Source organism: Pristiophorus japonicus, chromosome 15 (assembly GCF_044704955.1).
Source record: "Pristiophorus japonicus isolate sPriJap1 chromosome 15, sPriJap1.hap1, whole genome shotgun sequence".
NCBI classification, from domain to species: Eukaryota; Metazoa; Chordata; class Chondrichthyes; family Pristiophoridae; genus Pristiophorus; species Pristiophorus japonicus.
The window spans coordinates 181,499,665-181,520,296 of NC_091991.1; the positions used below are offsets into that span (position 1 = coordinate 181,499,665).

The window sequence follows — 20,632 nt, forward strand, 5'->3', positions numbered from 1 at the left end:
GCCCCCCCCCCCCGCTCAGCCCTCGCCCCCCCCACCCCCAGTCTCTCCCCCCCCCACACCTCTGCTCCCCAGTCTCTCCCTCCCCCACCCCCCAGTCTCTCCCCCCCCACCCCCGCTCCCCAGTCTCTCCCCCCCACCCCCGCTCCCCAGTCTCTCCCCCCCCACCCCCGCTCCCCAGTCTCTCCCCCCCCACCCCCGCTCCCCAGTCTCTCCCCCCCACCCCCGCTCCCCAGTCTCTCCCCCCCCACCCCCGCTCCCCAGTCTCCCCCCCCCACCCCCGCTCCCCAGTCTCCCCCCCCACCCCCCCGCTCCCCAGTCTCCCCCCACCCCGCTCCCCCAGTCTCCCCCCCCACCACCTCCCAGTCTCTTCTCTCCCCCTACCTCAGTCCTCTCCCACCCACCCCAGTCTCTTCTCTCCCCCCCCCCACCCCAGTCTCTTCTCCCCCCCCACCCCTGTCTCTTCTCCCACCCCACCCTCTTCTCCCCCCCACCCCAGTCTCTTCTTCCCCCCACCCCAGTCTCTTCTTCCCCCCCCACTGCACCCGTCTCTTCCCCCCCACTGCACCAGTCTCTTCCCCCCCCCCACTGCACCCCAGTCTCTTCCCCCCCACTGCACACCAGTCTCTTCCCCCCCCCCCACTGCACCCGTCTCTCCCCCCCCACTGCACCCCAGTCCCTCCCCCCCCACTGCACCCCAGTCCCTCCCCCCCCCACTGCACCCCAGTCCCTCCCCCCCCACTGCACCCCAGTCTCTTCCCCCCCCCACTGCACCCCAGTCTCTCCCCCCCACTGCACCCCAGTCTCTCCCCCCCACTGCACCCCAGTCTCTCCCCCCCCACTGCACCCCAGTCTCTCCCCCCCACTGCACCCAACCCCCAGTCTCACTCCGATCTCACCCCTGCACCCCAGTCTCTTCCCCCCCCTGCACCCCAGTCTCTCACCCCCTGCACCCCAGTCTCTCACCCACCCCCTGCACCCCAGTCTCTCACCCACCCCCCTGCACCCCAGTCTCTCACCCACCCCCTGCACCCCAGTCTCTCACCCACCCCCCTGCACCCCAGTCCTCACCACCCCCTGCACCCCAGTCTCTCACCCCCCCCTGCACCCCAGTCTCTCCCCCCCCCTGCACCCCAGTCTCTCACCCCCCCCTGCACCCCAGTCTCTCACCCACCCCCCCACCCCAGTCTCTCACCCCCCCCCTGCACCCCAGTCTCTCACCCCACCCCCTGCACCCCAGTCTCTCACCCCACCCCCTGCACCCCAGTCTCTCACCCCCCCCCTGCACCCCAGTCTCTCACCCACCCCCTGCACCCCAGTCTCTCACCCCCCCTGACCCCAGTCTCTCACCCCCCCCCTGCACCCCAGTCTCTCACCCCCCCCTGCACCCAGTCTCTCACCCCCCCCTGCACCCAAGTCTCTCACCCACCCCCCCACTGCACCCCAGTCTCTCTCTCTCTCCCCCTCTCGCCTCCCAGTCTCGGGCCTCACTAGGCCTCGGGCCCAGGAACAACGGCGGAGCGCTGACATGAGGCCCCCTGCAGGGAGGGAGGGTGCGGGTCACCAGCACCGGCCTGGCCCGCTGGGAGGCCGGAGGCCCCGGTCTGGCGGAGCCGGAGGCATGAACGCCGCGCTCGGCCTTAGCCGCCACCTACCGCCCTGAGCCGCCATGGCTGCCCGCCTAACCCCGGCTCGCTGCTACCTTCCGCTTCCGGGCCGCGCCGGTTGCCACTCAAATCTGATTGGCAGAGGCTGGTACTGATGATTGACAGGCTCTGGGGGCGGGGACCGGTGATTGACAGGCTCTGGGGGCGGGGACTGATGATTGACAGGCTCTGGGGACCGGGGGCAGATGATTGACAGGCTCTGGGGGCGGGGACTGATGATTGACAGGCTTTGGGGACCGGGGGCTGATGATTGACAGGCTCTGGGGACCGGGGGCTGATGATTGACAGGCTCTGGGGGCGGAGACTGTTGATTGACAGGCTGTGGGATCGGGGACTGATTGATTGACAGTCTCTAGGGGCGGGGACTGATGATTGACAGCCTCTGGGGGCGGGGACTGTTGATTGACATGCTCTGGGGGCGAGACTGTTGATTGACAGGCCCTGGGGGCGGGGACAGGCCCACCTCTCACATTCACCTCTCTGAGTCAAAACATAAGAACATAAGAATTAGGAACAGGAGTAGGCCATCTAGCCCCTCGAGCCTGCTCCACCATTCAACAAGATCATGGCTGATCTGGCCGTGGACTCAGCTCCACTTACCCGCCCGCTCCCCATAACCCTTAATTCCCTTATTGGTTAAAAATCTATCTATCTGTGATTTGAATACATTCAATGAGCTAGCCTCAACTGCTTCCTTGGGCAGAGAATTCCACAGATTCACAACCCTCTGGGAGAAGAAATTCCTTCTCAACTCAATTTTAAATTGGCTTCCCCGTATTTTGAGGCTGTGCCCCCTAGTTCTAGTCTCCCCGACCAGTGGAAACAACCTCTCTGCCTCTATCTTGTCTATCCCTTTCATTATCTTAAATGTTTCTATAAGATCACCCCTCATCCTTCTGAACTCCAACGAGTAAAGACCCAGTCTACTCAATCTATCATCATAAGGTAACCCCCTCATCTCCAGAATCAGCCCAGTCAATCGTCTCCGTACCCCCTCCAAAGCTAGTATATCCCTCCTTAAGTAAGGTGACCAAAACTGCACGCAGTACTCCAGGTGCGGCCTCACCAATACCCTATACAGTTGCAGAAGGACCTCCCTGCTTTTGTACTCCATCCCTCTCGCAATGAAGGCCAACATTCCATTCGCCTTCCTGATTACCTGCTGCACCTGCAAACTAACTTTTTGGGATTCATGCACAAGGACCCCCAGGTCCCTCTGCACCGCAGCATGTTGTAATTTCTCCCTATTCAAATAGTATTTCCTTTTACTGTTTTTTTTTCCAAGGTGGATGACCTCACATTTTCCGACATTGTATTCCATCTGCCAAAGCTTAGCCCATTCGCTTAACCTATCTAAATCTCTTTGCAGCCTCTCTGTGTCCTCTACATAACCCGCTTTCCCACTAATCTTTGTGTCATTTGCAAATTGTGTTACACTACACTTTGTCCCCTCTTCCAGGTCATCTATGTATATTGTAAACAGTTGTGGTCCCAGCGCCGATCCCTGTGGCACACCACTAACCACCGATTTCCAACCCGAAAAGGACCCATTTATCCCGACTCTCTGCTTTCTGTTAGCCAGCCAATTCTCTATCCATGCTAATACATTTCCTCTGACTCCGCGTACCTCTATCTTCTGCAGTAATCTTTTGTGTGGCACCTTATCGAATGCCTTTTGGAAATCTAAATACACCACATCCATCGGTACACCTCTATCCACCATGCTCGTTATATCCTCAAAGAATTCCAGTAAATTAGTTAAACATGATTTCCCCTTCATGAATCCATGCTGCGTCTGCTTGATTGCACTATTCCTATCTAGATGTCCCGCTATTTCTTAATGATAGCTTCAAGCATTTTCCCCACTACAGATGTTAAACTAACTGGCCTATAGTTACCTGCCTTTTGTCTGCCCCCTTTTTTAAACAGATGCGTTACATTAGCTGCTTTCCAATCCACTGGTACCTCTCCAGAGTCCAGAGAATTTTGGTAGATTATAACGAATGCATCTGCTATAACTTCTGCCATCTCTTTTAATACCCTGGGATGCATTTCATCAGGACCAGGGGACTTGTCTACCTTGAGTCCCATTAGCCTGTCCAGCACTACCCCCCTAGTGATAGTGATTGTCTCGAGGTCCTTCCTTCCCACATTCCTGTGACCAGCAATTTTTGGCATGGTTTTTGTGTCTTCCACTGTGAAGACCGAAGCAAAATAATTGTTTAAGGTCTCAGCCATTTCCACATTTCCCATTATTAAATCCCCTTTCTCATCTTCTAAGGTACCAACATTTACTTTAGTCACTCTTTTCCATTTTATATATCTGTAAAAGCTTTTACTATCTGTTTTTATGTTTTGCGCAAGTTTACTTTTGTAATCTATCTTTCCTTTCTTTATTGCTTTCTTAGTCATTCTTTGCTGTCGTTTAAAATTTTCCCAATCTTCTCATTTCCCACTAACCTTGGCCACCTTATACGCATTGGTTTTTAATTTGATACTCTCCTTTATTTCCTTGGTTATCCACGGCTGGTTATCCCTTCTCTTACCGCCCTTCTTTTTCACTGGAATATATTTTTGTTGAGCATTATGAAAGAGCTCCTTAAAAGTCCTCCACTGTTCCTCAATTGTGCCACCATTTAGTCTGTGTTTCCAGTCTATTTTAGCCAACTCTGCCCTCATCCCACTGTAGTCCCCTTTGTTTAAGCATAGTACGCTCGTTTGAGACACTACTTCCTCACCCTCAATCTGTATTACAAATTCAACCATACTGTGATCACTCATTCCGAGAGGATCTTTTACTAGGAGATCGTTTATTATTCCTGTCTCATTACACAGGACCAGATCTAAGATAGCTTGCTCCCTTGTAGGTTCTGTAACATAGTGTTCTAAGAAACAATCCTGTATGCATTCTATGAATTCCTCCGCAAGGCTACTCCGTGCGATTTGATTTGACCAATCGATATGTAGGTTAAAATCCCCCATGATTACTGCCGTTCCTTTTTCACATGCCTCCATTATTCCCTTGATTATTGCCCGCCCCACCGTGAAGTTATTATTTGGGGGCCTATAAACTACGCCCACCAGTGACTTTTTCCCCTTACTATCTCTAATCTCCACCCACAATGATTCAACATTTTGTTCATTAGAGCCAATATCGTCTCTCACAACTGCCCTGATATCATCCTTTATTAACAGAGCTACCCCACCTCCTTTCCCTTGTTGTCTATCTTTCCGAATTGTCAGATACCCCTGTATGTTTAATTCCTAGTCTTGGCCACCCTGCAACCACGTTTCTGTAATGGCCACCAAGTCATACCCATTTGTAATGATTTGTGCCGTAAACTCATTTACTTTATTTCGAATGCTGCGTGCGTTTAGCTAGAGTGTTTTAATACTAGTTTTTAAACCATGATTTTTAGTTTTGACCCCTCCTGCAACCCCTTTATATTCATACATATTGTCCTTTCCTATCACCTTGTGGTTTACACTTACCCCAGTGCTACTCTGCTCTGTTGCCTCCTGCCTTTTGTATTCTTTCTTGGGGTCCTGTTCATCTGAGCTCTCACCCACTCTAACTAGCTCAGAGCCCTCTCCTGGGTTCCGAATACTCCTTGCATTGAGGCACCGAGCTTTCATGCTTGCCTTTTTATTACACTTTGACCCTTTAGAATTTTGCTGTACAGTGGCCCTTTTTGTTTTTTGCCTTGAGTTTCTCTGCCCTCCACTTTTACTCATCTCCTTTCTGTCTTTTGCTTTTGTCTCCTTTTTGTTTCCCTCTGTCTCCCTGCATTGGTTCCCATCCCCCTGCCATATTAGTTTAACTGCTCCCCAACAGCACTAGCAAACACTCCCCCTAGGACATTGGTTCCGGTCCTGCCTAGGTGCAGACCGTCCAGTTTGTACTGGTCCCACCTCCCCCAGAACCAGTTCCAATGCCCCAGGAATTTGAATCCCTCCCTGCTGCACCACTGCTCAAGCCACGTATTCATCTGAGCTATCCTGCGATTCCTACTCTGTCTAGCACGTGGCACTGGTAGCAATCCCGAGATTACTACTTTTGAGGTCCTACTTTTTAATTTAGCTCCTAGCTCCTTAAATTCGTCTCGTAGGACCTCATCCCTTTTTTTACCTATATCGTTGGTACCAATGTGCACCACGACAACTGGCTGTTCACCCTCCCTTTTCAGAATGGTCCCTTTTCAGAAGGTCGAGACTTGAGCCTATAATCCAGCCTGATACTTCTAGTCCAATACTGAGGGAGTGCTGCACTGTCAGAGGGACCGACTTTCAGATGAGACATTAAACCGAGGCCCCGTCTTCTCTCTCAGGTGGACGTAAAAAATGCCATGGCACTATTCGAAGAGCAGGGGAGTTATCCCCGGTGTCCTCGACAATATTTGTCCCTCAATCACCATCACTAAAACAGATTATCTGGTCATTATCTCATTGTTGTTTGTGGGATCTTGCTGTGTGTATATTGGCTGCTGCACCAGTGGTGACATGAGAGAAAACATTTATGCCGCAGGAGGATATCAATCTACTGGTCAGGTGGCAGAGCAGTGGCAAATGGAATTTAATTCAGAGAAGTGTGAGGTGATGCACTTTGAGAGGGCTGATAAGGAAAGGGTATACACATTAAGCGGTAGGCACTTAATGGTGTAGATGAACAAAGGGACCTTGGAATGCTTGTCCACAGATCCTTGAAAGTAGCAGGCCAGGTCGATAAGGTGGTTAAGATGGTATGCGGAATGCTTGCCTTTATTGGCCGAGGCATAGAATTTGAGCAGGTTATGCTTAAATTGTATAATACTTTGGTTAGGCCACAGCTGGAGTACTGCATGCAGTTCGGGTCACCGTATTACAGGAAGGACGTGATTGCACTAGAGAGGGTGTAGAGGAGATTTACTAGGATGCTGCCTGGAATGGAGAATCTTAGTTATGAGGACAGATTGGACAGGCTGAGTTTGTTCTCGTTGGAACAGAGGAGGTTGAGAGGAGACTGTCATGTATCTTACATGGCCACTGTTGGTACTATATCAAGGTGTGCCACCGGAGGGCACAACAGTGGGAGACTTGTAGGTTACCTGTACAGGTGTGCCTGGCCTAGTATAAAAGGCAGGCCACCAGATGTGATCCTCACTCTGGAGTTAACTAATAAAGGACTAAGATCACTACAGTTCAAGTACAACACACTGCCTCGTGGAGTCATTGTTTGAGCATCTAAGAACATAACAACTGGCGACGAGAATACGAACTTACACACGAAAATGGCTACCCTTGGTACGTTGCAGCAGTTCGTCAATGATGATGATTGGGACGCTTTTGTGGAGAGGCCAGAACACTTTTTTACAGCAAATGACCTGGCAGGAGACGAGCCGGCCACACTGGCTGATAAGCGGTGGGCTATCCTACTGACCAGTTGCAGGCCCAACATCTATGGCCTCGTCAGGGACTTGCTGGCACCAGCGAAGACAACGACCAAGTCGCACAAGGAGCTCGTAACCCTGATTCAGGAGCAACTCAAGCCCAAGGAGAGCATCCTCACAGCCAAACACCGGTTCTATACCCACCGACGGCCCGAAGGCCAGGAAATCGCGAAGTACGCCGGAGACCTCAGGAGGCTGGCGGCGCCGTGCGAGTTTGGCACCCAGCTTAACAAAGCGCCACGGGACATTTTCGTCATTGGAATTGGCCATGAGGGCCTTCTTCACAAGTTACTGTTGGCGGATACCACAGTCACACTGCAGAAGGCCATCTCTATGAGCCAGTCATTCATGACCTCGACCTGTGGCTCTAGGCAGATGTCTCATCCTCAGGACTCAAACCCGGCAGGTACTGTGCGCAGACTGGCGCCGTTCAGGAGCTGGACTGTAGAGCGCACATCCTCTCAGGGGAGAAAGAACAGGCCCCCCCCCCACCCCCCTCCCCGAGTCCCTTAACTCAGAGTCCGCCGAGGAGGGCTAATCTAGTGGCACTATGTTGGCGTTGCGGAGGGAATCACAGGGCTCACCAGTGCCATTTTAAAGACTATGTTTGCAAAGCAAGGAGCACAAAGGGCCACCTCCAATGAATGTGTAAGGGAAATAGGACTCACTGTGTTGATGAGGAGTCTGCAGATGGCCATGAATCAAATGTGGATTACGAATCGTTAGACAGAGAGGCAGCCCAGTCCCACGATGAGGTACATAGCATGTTTACCTGCACTATCGAGTGCTCCCCATTGAAGATGAAAGTCATGATAGAGGGACATCCAGTCTTCATGGAAGTGGACACGGGGGCGAGTCAGTCAGTGATGAATCAAGGAGCCTTTGAGAGGTTATGGGACAATCTGGCGGAACGACCCGAGTTGGCCCCGGTTCAGGCAAAACTGCGCACCTACACCAATTAAATCATCCCAGTCGTTGGTAGTGTGAATGTAAAGGTACTCCATGATGGCACGGTGCACAAGTTACCTCTGTGGATTGTTGCAGGTGATGGACCAATGCTGCTCGGCAGAAGGTGGATGGAGAAGATCCAGTGGAAGTGGGAAGATTTCATCCCTCCAGCGATCAAAGCCCTCTGCACTCAGAGGCAAAGCAAACTCTCACCTGAGAGTGGACCCGGCACCGAAGAACTGACCAGCACGGCACTCGAGACACAGACCGCTCAGCGTGACTGCGTGGAGATGATTCAGCCGAGACGACCCGAACGCGCCTTCCAGGCTCCAGTGGCAGGCCTCAGGAGGGAGAAAAACGGATCCAGCAGCGACTTCACAACTGCGGAGGCAGAACCCGGGGAGAAGAGGATCACCGCAGTCGACATCGCGGACAAAGAAAAGATGGCGCCCGAACCATGAAGCGACGCGCTGCAGACAAAGATGGCCGCGACCAGACCACAAAGTGCAGCGTTGATGGAGCAACACGTGGCACCAAGCCGAGAGGCGGATTGGGGTAAAGCAAGCAAGACTCTCTTAAAGGAGGCCTGCAACCCACTTCGATTAAAGGGACAGTTCCACACAATTAAGCAATGTATTAAGCATTGTAAGTTAGAGAGTAAAAGTGCAACGGATCATGTAAAATATGTAACTGATGATCGGAATCATATACATGTAACCAGCGAGGAAAAGTCGCGTGATTATGTACAATGTGTAATTGATGATTTGAACTGTGCATATGTAACCAGCGAGGAAAAGTCGCGCGATCGTGTTCGGACCCCTAGTATGTCCATCATAAGCAAGGAAAAGCTGTGCGATGCAGGATTCTCACTGCACACAACCAATGCACCGGGCAGATACCGGTCGGGTGCACACAGGTCCAGCAGGCTACCCAATGCTGCAGCCTGCGTCCCGGGAACCAGAGTCAGGCACTACGAAGTGTGGCCACAAGCAGCCAACACACACGAGCTGCGAGGCAAGCCACCTCATCAGGGCAAAGGCATCAGTGGTGATAAGAACATAAGAACTAGGAACAGGAGTAGGCCATCTAGCCCCTCGAGCTTGCTCCGCCATTCAACAAGATCATGGCTGATCTGGCCGTGGACTCAGCTCCACTTACCCGCCCGCTCCCCATAACCCTTAATTCCCTTATTGGTTAAAAATCTATCTATCTGTGATTTGAATACATTCAATGAGCTAGCCTCAACTGCTTCCTTGGGCAGAGAATTCCACAGATTCACAACCATCTGGGAGAAGAAATTCCTTCTCAACTCGGTTTTAAATTGGTTCCCCCATATTTTGAGGCTGTGCCCTCTAGTTCTAGTCTCCCCGACCAGTGGAAACAGCCTCTCTGCCTCTATCTTGTCTATCCCTTTCATTATTTTAAATGTTTCTATAAGATCACTCCTCATCCTTCTGAACTCCAACGAGTAAAGACCCAGTCTACTCAATCTATCATCATAAGGTAACCCCCTCATCTTCGGAATCAACCTAGTGAATAGTCTCTGTACCCCCTCCAAGGCCAGTATATCCTTCCTTAAGTAAGGCGACCAAAATTGCACGCAGTACTCCAGGTGCGGCCTCACCAATACCCTATACAGTTGCAGAAGGACCTCCCTGCTTTTGTACTCCATCCCTCTCGCAATGAAGGCCAACATTCCATTCGCCTTCCTGATTACCTGCTGCACCTGCAAACTAACTTTTTGGGATTCATGCACAAGGACCCCCAGGTCCCTCTGCACCGCAGCATGTTGTAATTTCTCCCCATTCAAATAATATTCCCTTTTACTGTTTTTTTTTCCAAGGTGGATGACCTCACATTTTCCAACATTGTATTCCATCTGCCAAACCTTAGCCCATTCGCTTAACCTATCTAAATCTCTTTGCAGCTTCTCTGTGTCCTCTACACTACACAGAGAGAGAGAGAGACTGGGGGAGAGAGAGAAGGAGGGACTGGGGGGGGGGGGAGAGAGAGACTGGGAGAGAGAGAGAGAGAGAGAGAGAGAGAGAGAGACACTGGGGGAGAGAGAGAGAGAGAGAGAGACTGGGAGAGAGAGAGAGAGAGAGACTAGAGGAGAGAGAGAGAGAGAGAGACTGGGGGAGAGAGAGAGAGACTGGGGGAGAGAGAGAGAGACTGGGGGAGAGAGAGAGAGAGACTGTGGGGGGAAGAGAGAGAGAGAGACTGGGGGAGAGAGAGAAGGAGGGACTGGGGGGGGGAGGGAGAGAGACTGGGAGAGAGAGAGAGAGAGAGACACTGGGGGAGAGAGAGAGAGAGAGACTGGGGGAGAGAGAGAGAGAGAGAGACACTGGGGGAGAGAGAGAGAGAGACTGGGAGAGAGAGAGAGAGAGAGAGAGACTAGAGGAGAGAGAGAGAGAGAGAGAGACTGGGGGAGAGAGAGAGAGACTGGGGGGGAGAGAGAGAGAGAGACTTGGGGGGAAGAGAGAGAGACTGGGGAAGAGAGAGAGAGACTGGGGGAGAGAGAGAGAGAGCGAGACACTGGGGGAGAGAGAGAGAGAAAGAGAGAGAGACTGGGAGAGAGGGAGCGAGATAGACTGGGGTGGAGAGAGAGAGAGAGAGAGAGACTGGGGGAGAGAGAGAGAGACTGGGGGGAGAGAGAAAGAGAGAGACTGGGGAAGAGAAAGAGAGATTGGGGGAGAGAGATCGAGAGAGGGAGAGAGACTGGGTGAGGGAGAGAGAGAGAGAGACTGGGAGAGAGAGAGAGATTGGGGGAGAGAGAGAGAGAGAGTCTCGGGGGGGGGGGGGAGAGACTCGGGGAGGAGAGAGAGCGAGAGACTCGGGAGGGGGGAGAGAGAGAGAGAGAGAGAGACGGGGGGGGGGAGAGAGGGGGAGAGAGAGAGAGTCTGGGGGAGAGAGAGAGAGACTGGGGGATAGAGAGAGAGAGAGACTGGGGGTAGAGAGAGAGAGAGAGAGAGAGAGAGACAGACTGGGGAAATATATATATAGAGAGAGAGACTGGGGGAGATAGAGAGAGAGACTGGGGTGGGGGGAGGAGAGAATGAGAGAGAGAGAGAGAGAGAGAGACTGGGGGTGGGGGAGAGAGAGAGAGAGACTGGATGGAGAGATAGAAAGAGACAGACTGGGGGAGATAGATAGAAAGAGAGAGAGAGAGAAAGAGAGACTGGGGGAGATAGAGATAGAGAGAGAGAGAGAGATGAGAGAGACTGGGGGAGATAGATAGACAGAGAGAGAGAGAGGGAGAGAGATTGGGGGAGATAGAGAGAGAGAGAGACTGGGGAAATAGAGATAGAGAGAGAGAGAGAGAGAGACAGGGGGAGAGAGAGAGAGAGACTGGGGGGAAAGAGAGAGAGAGAGACTGGGGAGGGAGAGAGAGAGAGAGAGAGAGAGACTGGGGGAAGAGAGAAAGAGAGAGAGACTGGGGAGAGAGAGAGAGAGAGAGAGAGAGAGACTGGGTGGGGGGGAGAGAGAGAGACTGGGGGAGAGAGAGATAGAGAGACTGGGGGAGAGAGAGAGAGAGAGACTGGGGAGAGAGAGAGAGAGAGAGAGAGACTGAGAGAGAGAGAGAGAGAGAGAGACTGGGGAGAGAGAGAGTCTGAGGGAGGGAGAGTGAGAGAGAGAGACTGGGGGGGGAGAGAGAGAGAGAGAGAGACTGGGGGGAGAGAGAGAGAGAGACTGGGGGGAGAGAGAGAGAGAGCGACTGGGAGAGAGAGAGAGAGAGCGACTGGGAGAGAGAGAGAGAGAGAGAGAGAGAGACTGGGGAGAGAGAGAGACTGGGGGAGAAAGAGAGAGAGAGAGAGACTGGGGGAGAGAGTGAGAGAGAGACTGGGGGAGAGGGAGAGAGAAAGAGAGAGAGACTGGAGGAGGGAGAGAGAGACTGAGGGAGGGAGAGAGAGAGAGAGAGAGAGAGACTGGATAAGAGGGAGAGAGAGAGAAAGAGACTGGGGGAGAGAGAGAGAGAGTGTTGTGGGGGAGTGAGAGAGAGACTGAGGGAGGAAGAGAGAAAGAGAGAGAGAGACTGGGGGAGGGAGAGAGACTGAGGGAGGGAGAGAGAGAGAGACTGGATAAGAGGGAGGGAGAGCGAGAGAGTCTGGGGGAGGGAGAGGAAGAGAGAGAGACTGGGGGAAAGAGAGAGAGAGAGAGAGAATGTTGTGTCCTTACACACTACTATAAATTCACACGAGGCACATTCTGCAGACAAGGTCACTCTATGACCTGAACCTTTATTCACAGGACCAAGAAGTGATGACCCTGTGTGGGACCTCCCTTTATATACCTGGATGACCAGGTGAGGAGTGTCTCCCACAAGTGGAGTGTCAGCCTAGATTTGTGCGCTCAAATCTGTCGTGAGATTTGAACCCACAACCTTCTGACTCAGAGGATAGGCAGTCAAAACAGAACGGCAAAGGATCTCACTGGTGTGATGTTAATGGCTGCTTAATTCGGAAGTTATTGAGTTCAGTGTCAAGATTAATATGCACTGTATGTGATAACTCTGCTGGCACAAGGGTGTGGGCCTTCAGAGGGAGCGTCCTTTCTGTTTGGATATGGTTTTGCTTACCTCCAAAAGGCAGCAAGTTACAGGCGTGTAACAAATGTACCAAGTAGCCCAACACACCTCAGAGGCAGGCAAGAGACACCAAATAGAAAACAGTGAAGAATATATAGGAGGTGAGCGGGGGTGCAGTTGAAGAAATGGGCTTTTGATGAGGGGGGGGGGTCAATTTTCAAAATAAAATAGTCGTTGTCAATGTTCTGAAGTGCTGCAGGTGGGTGTCATCCCCAAATTTGGAGATACTACATTTAATCCCCTCATCTACATCATTAATGTACAATGTAAACAACTGGGACCCCAGCACAGAACCTTGCGGTACCCCACTAGTCACTGCCTGCCATTCTGAAAAGTGCCCAGTCAATGTTGTCATGTATCTTACATTAGTATATATAACTGTATCCTAACATGCTATACATGACTGTAATAAGATATGACCTGTAACCACCAGCATACCTTACCACCAGGGGTGCACTTGCAAGAGACAGGTATATAAGGGCAGGTCTCAGGCAAGTGCAGCATTCCAGAGCTGTGAAATAAAGGTGCAGGTCCAGAGTGACCTTGACTTCACTACATGCCTCGTGTGAATCTGTACTGAGGGGACAGGACTTTACAGTGGCGATGAGTTACGGGATTACAGAATCCACAGAATGGCGAACAACGGATCAGATGAAAAGTACAATGTTGGAGACAATTGGGAGGACTTTATAGAAAGGCTCCAGCAAAGCTTTGTGACCAAAGACTGGTTAGGCGATGATAAGGCAGACAAGAGACGAGCCCATCTCTTGACCAGCTGTGGCTCGAAAACATACGCCTTAATGAAGGACCCGTTGGCACCCGAGAAACCAGCAAGCGAGTCATTTGAAGAATTGAGCACACTGGTAAGAGACCACCTGAAGCCAGCGAGCAGCCTACACATGGTCAGACACAGGTTCTACAACTACAGACGCTGTGTGGGCCAGAGCATACCCGACTTCGTGGCGGAACTTCGGAGGTTGGCTAGTTTATGTGAGTTCTCCGATGAACTGAGGAGAGAAATGCTGAGAGACTTTTTCATTGAAGGAATAGGCCACGCAGGCATATTCCAAAACCTCATAGAGACCAATAACCTGACCTTAGAGGCAGCAGCACTGGTTACACAGACATTCTTGGGGAAGAAGAAACGAGGTTGATTTACAATGCAGGTACGACAACTAACGAAATATCGGAACAAGAAGTTCACAGCATTAAACAAGCTGCTACCCCCACTCACAGACAAAACCGGGAGAACAGGCTCTCGACAGCAGGCAGTGGCGTCAGAAGCCATCAAGGGCCACAGGAACGGCCATTCACACCTCATCAACCCACAATGCGAGCAATCAACTACAAACTGAGAGAAGCTCAAGAGAGATCAGCCAGACGCAGCTCATTCTTTGGGAACAATAGAAGCAGTCTGTGCTGGAGGTGTGGGGGTGGGCACTCGGCAAGGGGATGTCGATTTCAGCAGGCTGTTTGCAGGAACTGTGAATATACAGGGCATTTGGCCCGCATGTGCAAAAAAACAGAAGCTCGGCTGGTATACGAATCGGATGGGTCGGAAAGCGGACCAGAAGACGGTGGGGACAGTACCTGGGACACCGATGTACAGCTGGTCAACACGATCAATGGCCGCTGCTCCTACAACAGGACGCCTCCTATAATGATGAGGGTCCTACTCAACGGGATACCTTTCAACATAGAGCTGGATACGGGAGTGAGTCAATCTCTCATGGGCGCTCAACAATTTGAACAACTGTGGCCGCATAAAAGAGACAGACCAAAACTCACAAGGGTCGACACCAAACTAAAGACCTATACCAAAGAAATCGTACCAGTCCTCGGCAGCGCCATGCTCTCTGTCACACACAAAGGGACAGTGAACCGACTTCCCCTGTGGATTGTCCCCGGAGACCCCCCAGCACTGCTGGGGAGAAGCTGGCTGGCAAAACTAAACTGGAAATGGGATGATGTCCATGCCATGTCTAGAGAAACGGACCTCCTGCTCAACAGTTATAAAGCGATTTGAACATCTCTTTCAGCCAGGTGTGGGCACTTTCAAAGGGGCCAAAGTCAAAATCTACATCACACAGGATGCTAGACCGGTCCATCACAAGGCCAGAGCTGTACCCTATGTGATGAGGGAAAAGATTGAACACGAACTAGACAGGCTTCTGCGGGAAGGCATTATATCACCTGTGGAATTTAGCGACTGGGCAAGTCCCATCGTCCCAGTCATGAAGCCTGATGGATCCGTACGAATCTGTGGGGACTACAAATCTACCATAAACAGAGTCTCCCTACAGGACCAGTACCCGCTGCCCAGAGCGGAGGACTTATTTGCCACATTGGCTGGAGGTAAACTTTTCTCAAAACTAGACCTCACATCTGCGTATATGACGCAAGAATTGACCGAGGAATCCAAGCTACTCACCACCATCAACACACATCGAGGCCTTTTCATGTACAATCGATGCCCATTCGGCATCAGGTCGGTAGCTGCCATATTCCAGCGCAACATGGAGAGTCTACTCAAGTCCATCCCGGGGACGGTTGTATTTCAAGACGACATACTTATCACGGGCAGGGACACCGACTCCCATCTCCGTAATTTGGAGGAAGTACTAAAGCGGTTGGATCGGGTAGGCCTACGAGTCAAGAAATCCAAGTGCCTGTTTCTCACGCCCGAGGTTGAATTTTTGGGCAGAAGGATTGCCGCTGATGGAATTCGGCCAACAGAGTCCAAAACAGAAGCAATTTGCCTGGCACCCAGGCCCCGGAATGTCTCAGAACTGCGCACCTTTCTCGGGCTACTCAACTACTTTGGGAACTTTATGCAGAACTTAAGCATGCTGCTGGAGCCTCTCCACGTGCTACTCAGGAAGGGGTGCGATTGGTTTTGGGGGGACGCCCAGGAACGCGCCTTCAATAAGGCACGCAACCTTCTGTGTTCCAACAGTGTTTTGACTTTCTTTGATCCAGGTAAAAAGCTAGTTCTCACATGCGATGCGTCAGTGTATGGGATCGGGTGCGTTTTGCAACATGTCAATAGTGCAGGCAAATTACAACCCATAGCTTATGCCTCCAGGTCACTTTCGCGGGCGGAGCGCGGGTACGGAATGGAAGAGAAGGAGGCGCTCGCGTGCGTGTACGATGTCAAAAAGATGCACCAATACCTTTTCGGGGCCAAGTTCGCGTTAGAAACCGACCACAAGCCCCTCACGTCCCTCCTATCCGAGAGCAAGGCAATAAATGCCAACGCCTCGGCGTGAATTCAAAGGTGGGCACTCATGCAGGCTACCCCTGGCGACCACGGAAGGGTCTGACGAACAGGACTGTGAGATAGTCATGGCAATCAATGCCTTTGAGTCCACAGGTTCGCCCATGACGGCTCGCCAAATCAGAGCCTGGATGGCCAGCGACTCCACGGTATCCTTAGTAAAAAGATGTGTCCTAACCGGTGACTGGGCAGAGGCTCGCAATGCCTAACCCGAGGATTTAAAACCCTTTCACAGGCGCATGCATGAGCTATCACTACAAGCAGACTGCCTGATGTGGGGCAGCCGAGTAGTCATGCCTCTGCGAGGCAGAGAGGCATTTGTCCGGGAGCTCCACCGCGAGCACCTGGGGATCGTTCTCATGAAGGCCATAGCCAGATCCCACGTCTGGTGGCCTGTTATTGACGCGGACTTGGAGCTCTGCGTCCGAAGGAGCAACATTTGTGCCCAACTCAGCAATGCCCCCAGCGAGGCTCCCCTGAGCCCCTGGCCCTGGCCTACCAAACCGTGGTCGCGGGTGCACGTAGACAATGCGGGCCCATTCATGGGCAAAATGTTCCTCGTAGTTGTAGATGCATTTTCAAAGTGGATCGAATGCACCATTTTAAACTCGAGCACAACCTCCACCACTGTGGAGAGCCTCACAACCATGTTTGCAATGCACGGAATCCCTGACATATTGGTCAGTGACAATGGTCCGAGCTTCACCAGCGCAGAATTCCTAGATTTTATAATTGACCACGGCATAAATCACGTCAAGACGGCACTGTTCAAGCCGGCCTCCAACGGCCAGGCGGAGAGAGCAGTGCAAATCATTAAACAAGGCATGCTTAAAATCCAAGGTCCCACGCTGCAGGGTCGCCTGTCGCGACTGCTGCTGGCATACAGATCTCGTCCGCACTCATTGACTGGGATCCCCCCGTGCAACTGTTGATGAAAAGGACTTTAAAAACAAGGCTCTCATTAATCCTCCCAGACATGCACGAAATTGTTGAGGCAAAGCGTCGTAAGCTGACTGAGTACCATGACAGAAATTTGAGGGGGAGATGAAATGAGATAGGGGACAAAGTGTTTGTACTAAACTATGGCAGGGGTCCCAAATGGCTTGCAGGAACAGTAACGGGCAAAGAAGGAAACAGGCTACTGGTAGTACAAATGGACAATGGCAAAACCTGCCGGAGGCATGTCGACCAAGTCAAAAGCAGATTTACCAACAACATTGCGGAACCAGAGGCAGACTACAATGTGGAACTCGCACCACACCTGGTGGACAGACAGAGGGAACAACCTGAGGAAAAGGCAATCCCAACAGACAGCCCAGGCGAGACACCAACAATCACACCAATCGAAACAGACAGCCCAGGCGAGATACCAGCAACCACACCCAAAGAAAAACAGACACCCACCAAGGGAAACAACTGAACCACAACTCAGACGCTCCACGCGAGAGCGTAGACCACTTGAGAGACTGAACCTATAAAGACAATAAGACCTTGGGGGAGGGTGATGTCATGTATCTTACATTATTATATATAACTGTATCCCAACATGCTATACATGACTGTAATAAGATATGACCTGTAACCACCAGCATACCTTACCACCAGGGGTGCACTTGCAAGAGACAGATATATAAGGACAGGTCTCGGGCAAGTGCAGCATCCCAGAGCTGTGAAATAAAGGTGCAGGTCCAGAGTGACCTTGACTTCACTACATGCCTCGTGTGAATCTGTACTGAGGGGACAGGACTTTACAAATGTTCCGGCTAATTTTTTTCCGGCTGCGCGGCCCACTCAAATTACTGCACACGAGAGTTCTGTTCCATTGGAACGCCGTTGAGCCGGCTGCACGGGACATCGTCGTGCGACTGCGCAGCTCAATGGGAACATTGGTCGTTGTTGTTTAGTAGACAAGGCAATGGACGATTAGCACACCAGGATCCCACAAACAGCTTATGCAATAAAGATCATCAGTTCCTGATGGTGTCGCTCAAGGGAGAAATGCTGGCCACAATGCCTGAAGAATTTCCTGCTCTTTTTGAACAAGAACTGTGGGGCTCTTCTACGCCTGCCTGAACAGGCAGAGAGAACATTGGTTTTAACTCGCCAAGGCTTCTTCAGCAGCACCTCCCAAACCCGCGGCCTCTACCACCTAGAAGGACAAGGGCAGCAGGCGCATGGGAACACCACCACCTCCACGTTCCCCTCCAAGGCACACACCATCCTGACTTGGAAATATATCACAGTTCCTTCATCGTCGCTGGGTCAAAATCTTGGAACTCCCTCCATAACTGTACCGCGGGAGTATCTGCACTGTCGGAGGTGCTGTCCCTTGGATGAGACGTTAAACTAAGGCCCCCATCTGCTCTCTCAAAAACAGCTTCTCAGACAGTGCAGCACCTCCTCAGTGCTGCACTGAAAAATCAACTTCATTTACGTGCTCAAGTCCTGGAGTGACACTTGAATCCATAAACTTCTGACTCGAGATACTGCCAGTGAACCACAACTGACACTAAAGAGAGAGTTCAGAAAAATTCAAGAAAAGAGGAGTGCAGGCGCATGGTGCATGAAGGCTCTGTCCCGAACCGTGACACGGGGAAGGGAATGGTCTCAACACCCAGTCGACCAGAGACATTGGACTGCTGAGGTACTGGGCTCAAGAAGATTCCAACAGTAGGAAAAGTTTTGCAGGCACTGGGCACCCTCAGGTATCTCATCAAAGTGGCTATTAATGTGTGAACGTTGACAGCGAGTGCCAGGAAGCTATTTAACGTGAAATGGGCAGGAGGCATTCACAGCTGGTACCCAATCTTATTCTCATGATTTCTAGCAACTGAGGGAAATCCCTATTAGATGAACCTGCATGCCGCTAGGGACCATGACAACAGCCCCGAGAGCAGGCTACGCGAGCCAACCGGCTTCCCACTGCCAGCACCGGGCACGGAACCGCCACAGGACTGCAGGGACACCACCCAGCAGCTCCGGAACTAGCCGTCCTTACGCACCGGTCACCATATCGACAAGGCATCGAACGCTCTTGTCGCACCACGGAACCACAAAAAAAAAAAGAGAAACGCAAAACCCACTCACCTGAACTTGTAGGTACATGAATGCCAGGAGCCTCCGCCACACCAACATGGGAAGGGGGGAGAATGGAGTGGTCAGGAACACATACACATACAAACAGCAACCACCAGCACGCTACTGCACCAATGACCCACTCAAGGTTGAGCCAGCCAGCTAGAGGTCTATCAGACAGAACCCATATAGAGCTAAGCCCACAGCATAGTTAATGCAGAGGCAATTTGCACTGAAGGTTCAGGGGGAGTGATATCATGTATCTTACATGGTCACTGTTGGTACTATATCAAGGTGTGCCACCAGAGGGCATAGCAGTGGGAGATTCATAGGTTACCTGTACAGGTGTGCCTGGCCTAGGTATGATCCTCACTCTGGAGTTAACTAAGAAAGGACTAAGGTCACTACAGTTCAACTACAACACATTGCCCCATGGAGTCATTGTTAGAGCATCTAAGGACATAACAGAAGGATAGAATAAAAGGAAGGATAGAATAAAAGGAAAAGGAGGTGGGGTAGCATTGCTGGTTAAAGACGAGATTAATGCAATAGTTAGGAAGGACATTAGCTTGGATGGTGTGGAATCTATATGGATAGAGCTGCAGAACACCAAAGGGCAAAAAACATTAGTGGGAGTTGTGTACAGACCTCCAAACAGTAGTAGTGATGTTGGGGAGGGCATCAAGCAGGAAATTAGGGGTGCATGCAATAAAGGTGCAGCAGTTATCATGGGTGACTTTAATATGCACATAGATTGGGCTAACCAAACTGGAAGCAATACGGTGGAGGAGGATTTCCTGGAGTGCATAAGGATGGTTTTCGAAACCAATATGTTGAGGAACCAGCTAGGGGGGAGGCCATCTTAGACTGGGTGTTGTGTAATGAGAGAGGATTCATTAGCAATCTTGTTGTGGGAGGCCCCTTGGGGAAGAGTGACCATAATATGGTGGAATTCTACATTAGGATGGAGAATGAAACAGTTAATTCAGAGACCATGGTCCATAACTTAAAGAAGGGTAACTTTGAAGGTATGAGGCGTGAATTGGCTAGGATAGATTGGCGAATGATACTTAAGGGGTTGACAGTGGATGTGCAGTGGCAGACATTTAGAGACCGCATGGATGAACTACAACAATTGTACATTCCTGTCTGGCGTAAAAATAAAAAAGGGAAGGTGGCTCAACCGTGGCTATCAAGGGAAATCAGGGATAGTATTAAAGCCAAGGAAGTGGCATACAAATTGGCCAGAAATAGCAGCGAACCCGGGGACTGGGAGAAATTTAGAACTCAGCAGAGGAGGACAAAGGGTTTGATTAGGGCAGGGAAAATGGAGTAGGAGAAGAAGCTTGCAGGGAACTTTAAGACGGACTGCAAAAGCTTCTATAGATATGTAAAGAGAAAAAGGTTAGTAAAGACAAACGTGGGTCCCCTGCAGTCAGAATCAGGGGAAGTCATAACGGGGAACAAAGAAATGGCAGACCAATTGAATAAGTACTTTGGTTCGGTATTCACTAAAGAGGACACAAACAACCTTCCGGATATAAAAGGGGTCAGAGGGTCCAGTAAGAAGGAGGAACTGAGGGAAACCCTTATTAGTCAGGAAATTGTGTTGGGGAAATTGATGGGATTGAAGGCCGATAAATCCCCAGGGCCTGAT

At 51.3% G+C, this 20,632-nt stretch overlaps 1 protein-coding gene across 1 annotated transcript in view; it reads right to left on the bottom strand.

The window, feature by feature from the left end:
• ubfd1 (ubiquitin family domain containing 1) overlaps positions 1-1,749 on the bottom strand; it is a 23,247-nt gene extending 21,498 nt beyond the window's left edge. The window contains exon 1 of the mRNA XM_070901450.1: positions 1,653-1,749. Within this exon, the coding sequence (XP_070757551.1) occupies positions 1,653-1,668 (16 nt within the window). The 5' untranslated portion in view covers positions 1,669-1,749. The remainder of the gene's footprint in view (positions 1-1,652) is intronic.
• Between the last annotated feature and the right edge of the window lie 18,883 nt (positions 1,750-20,632).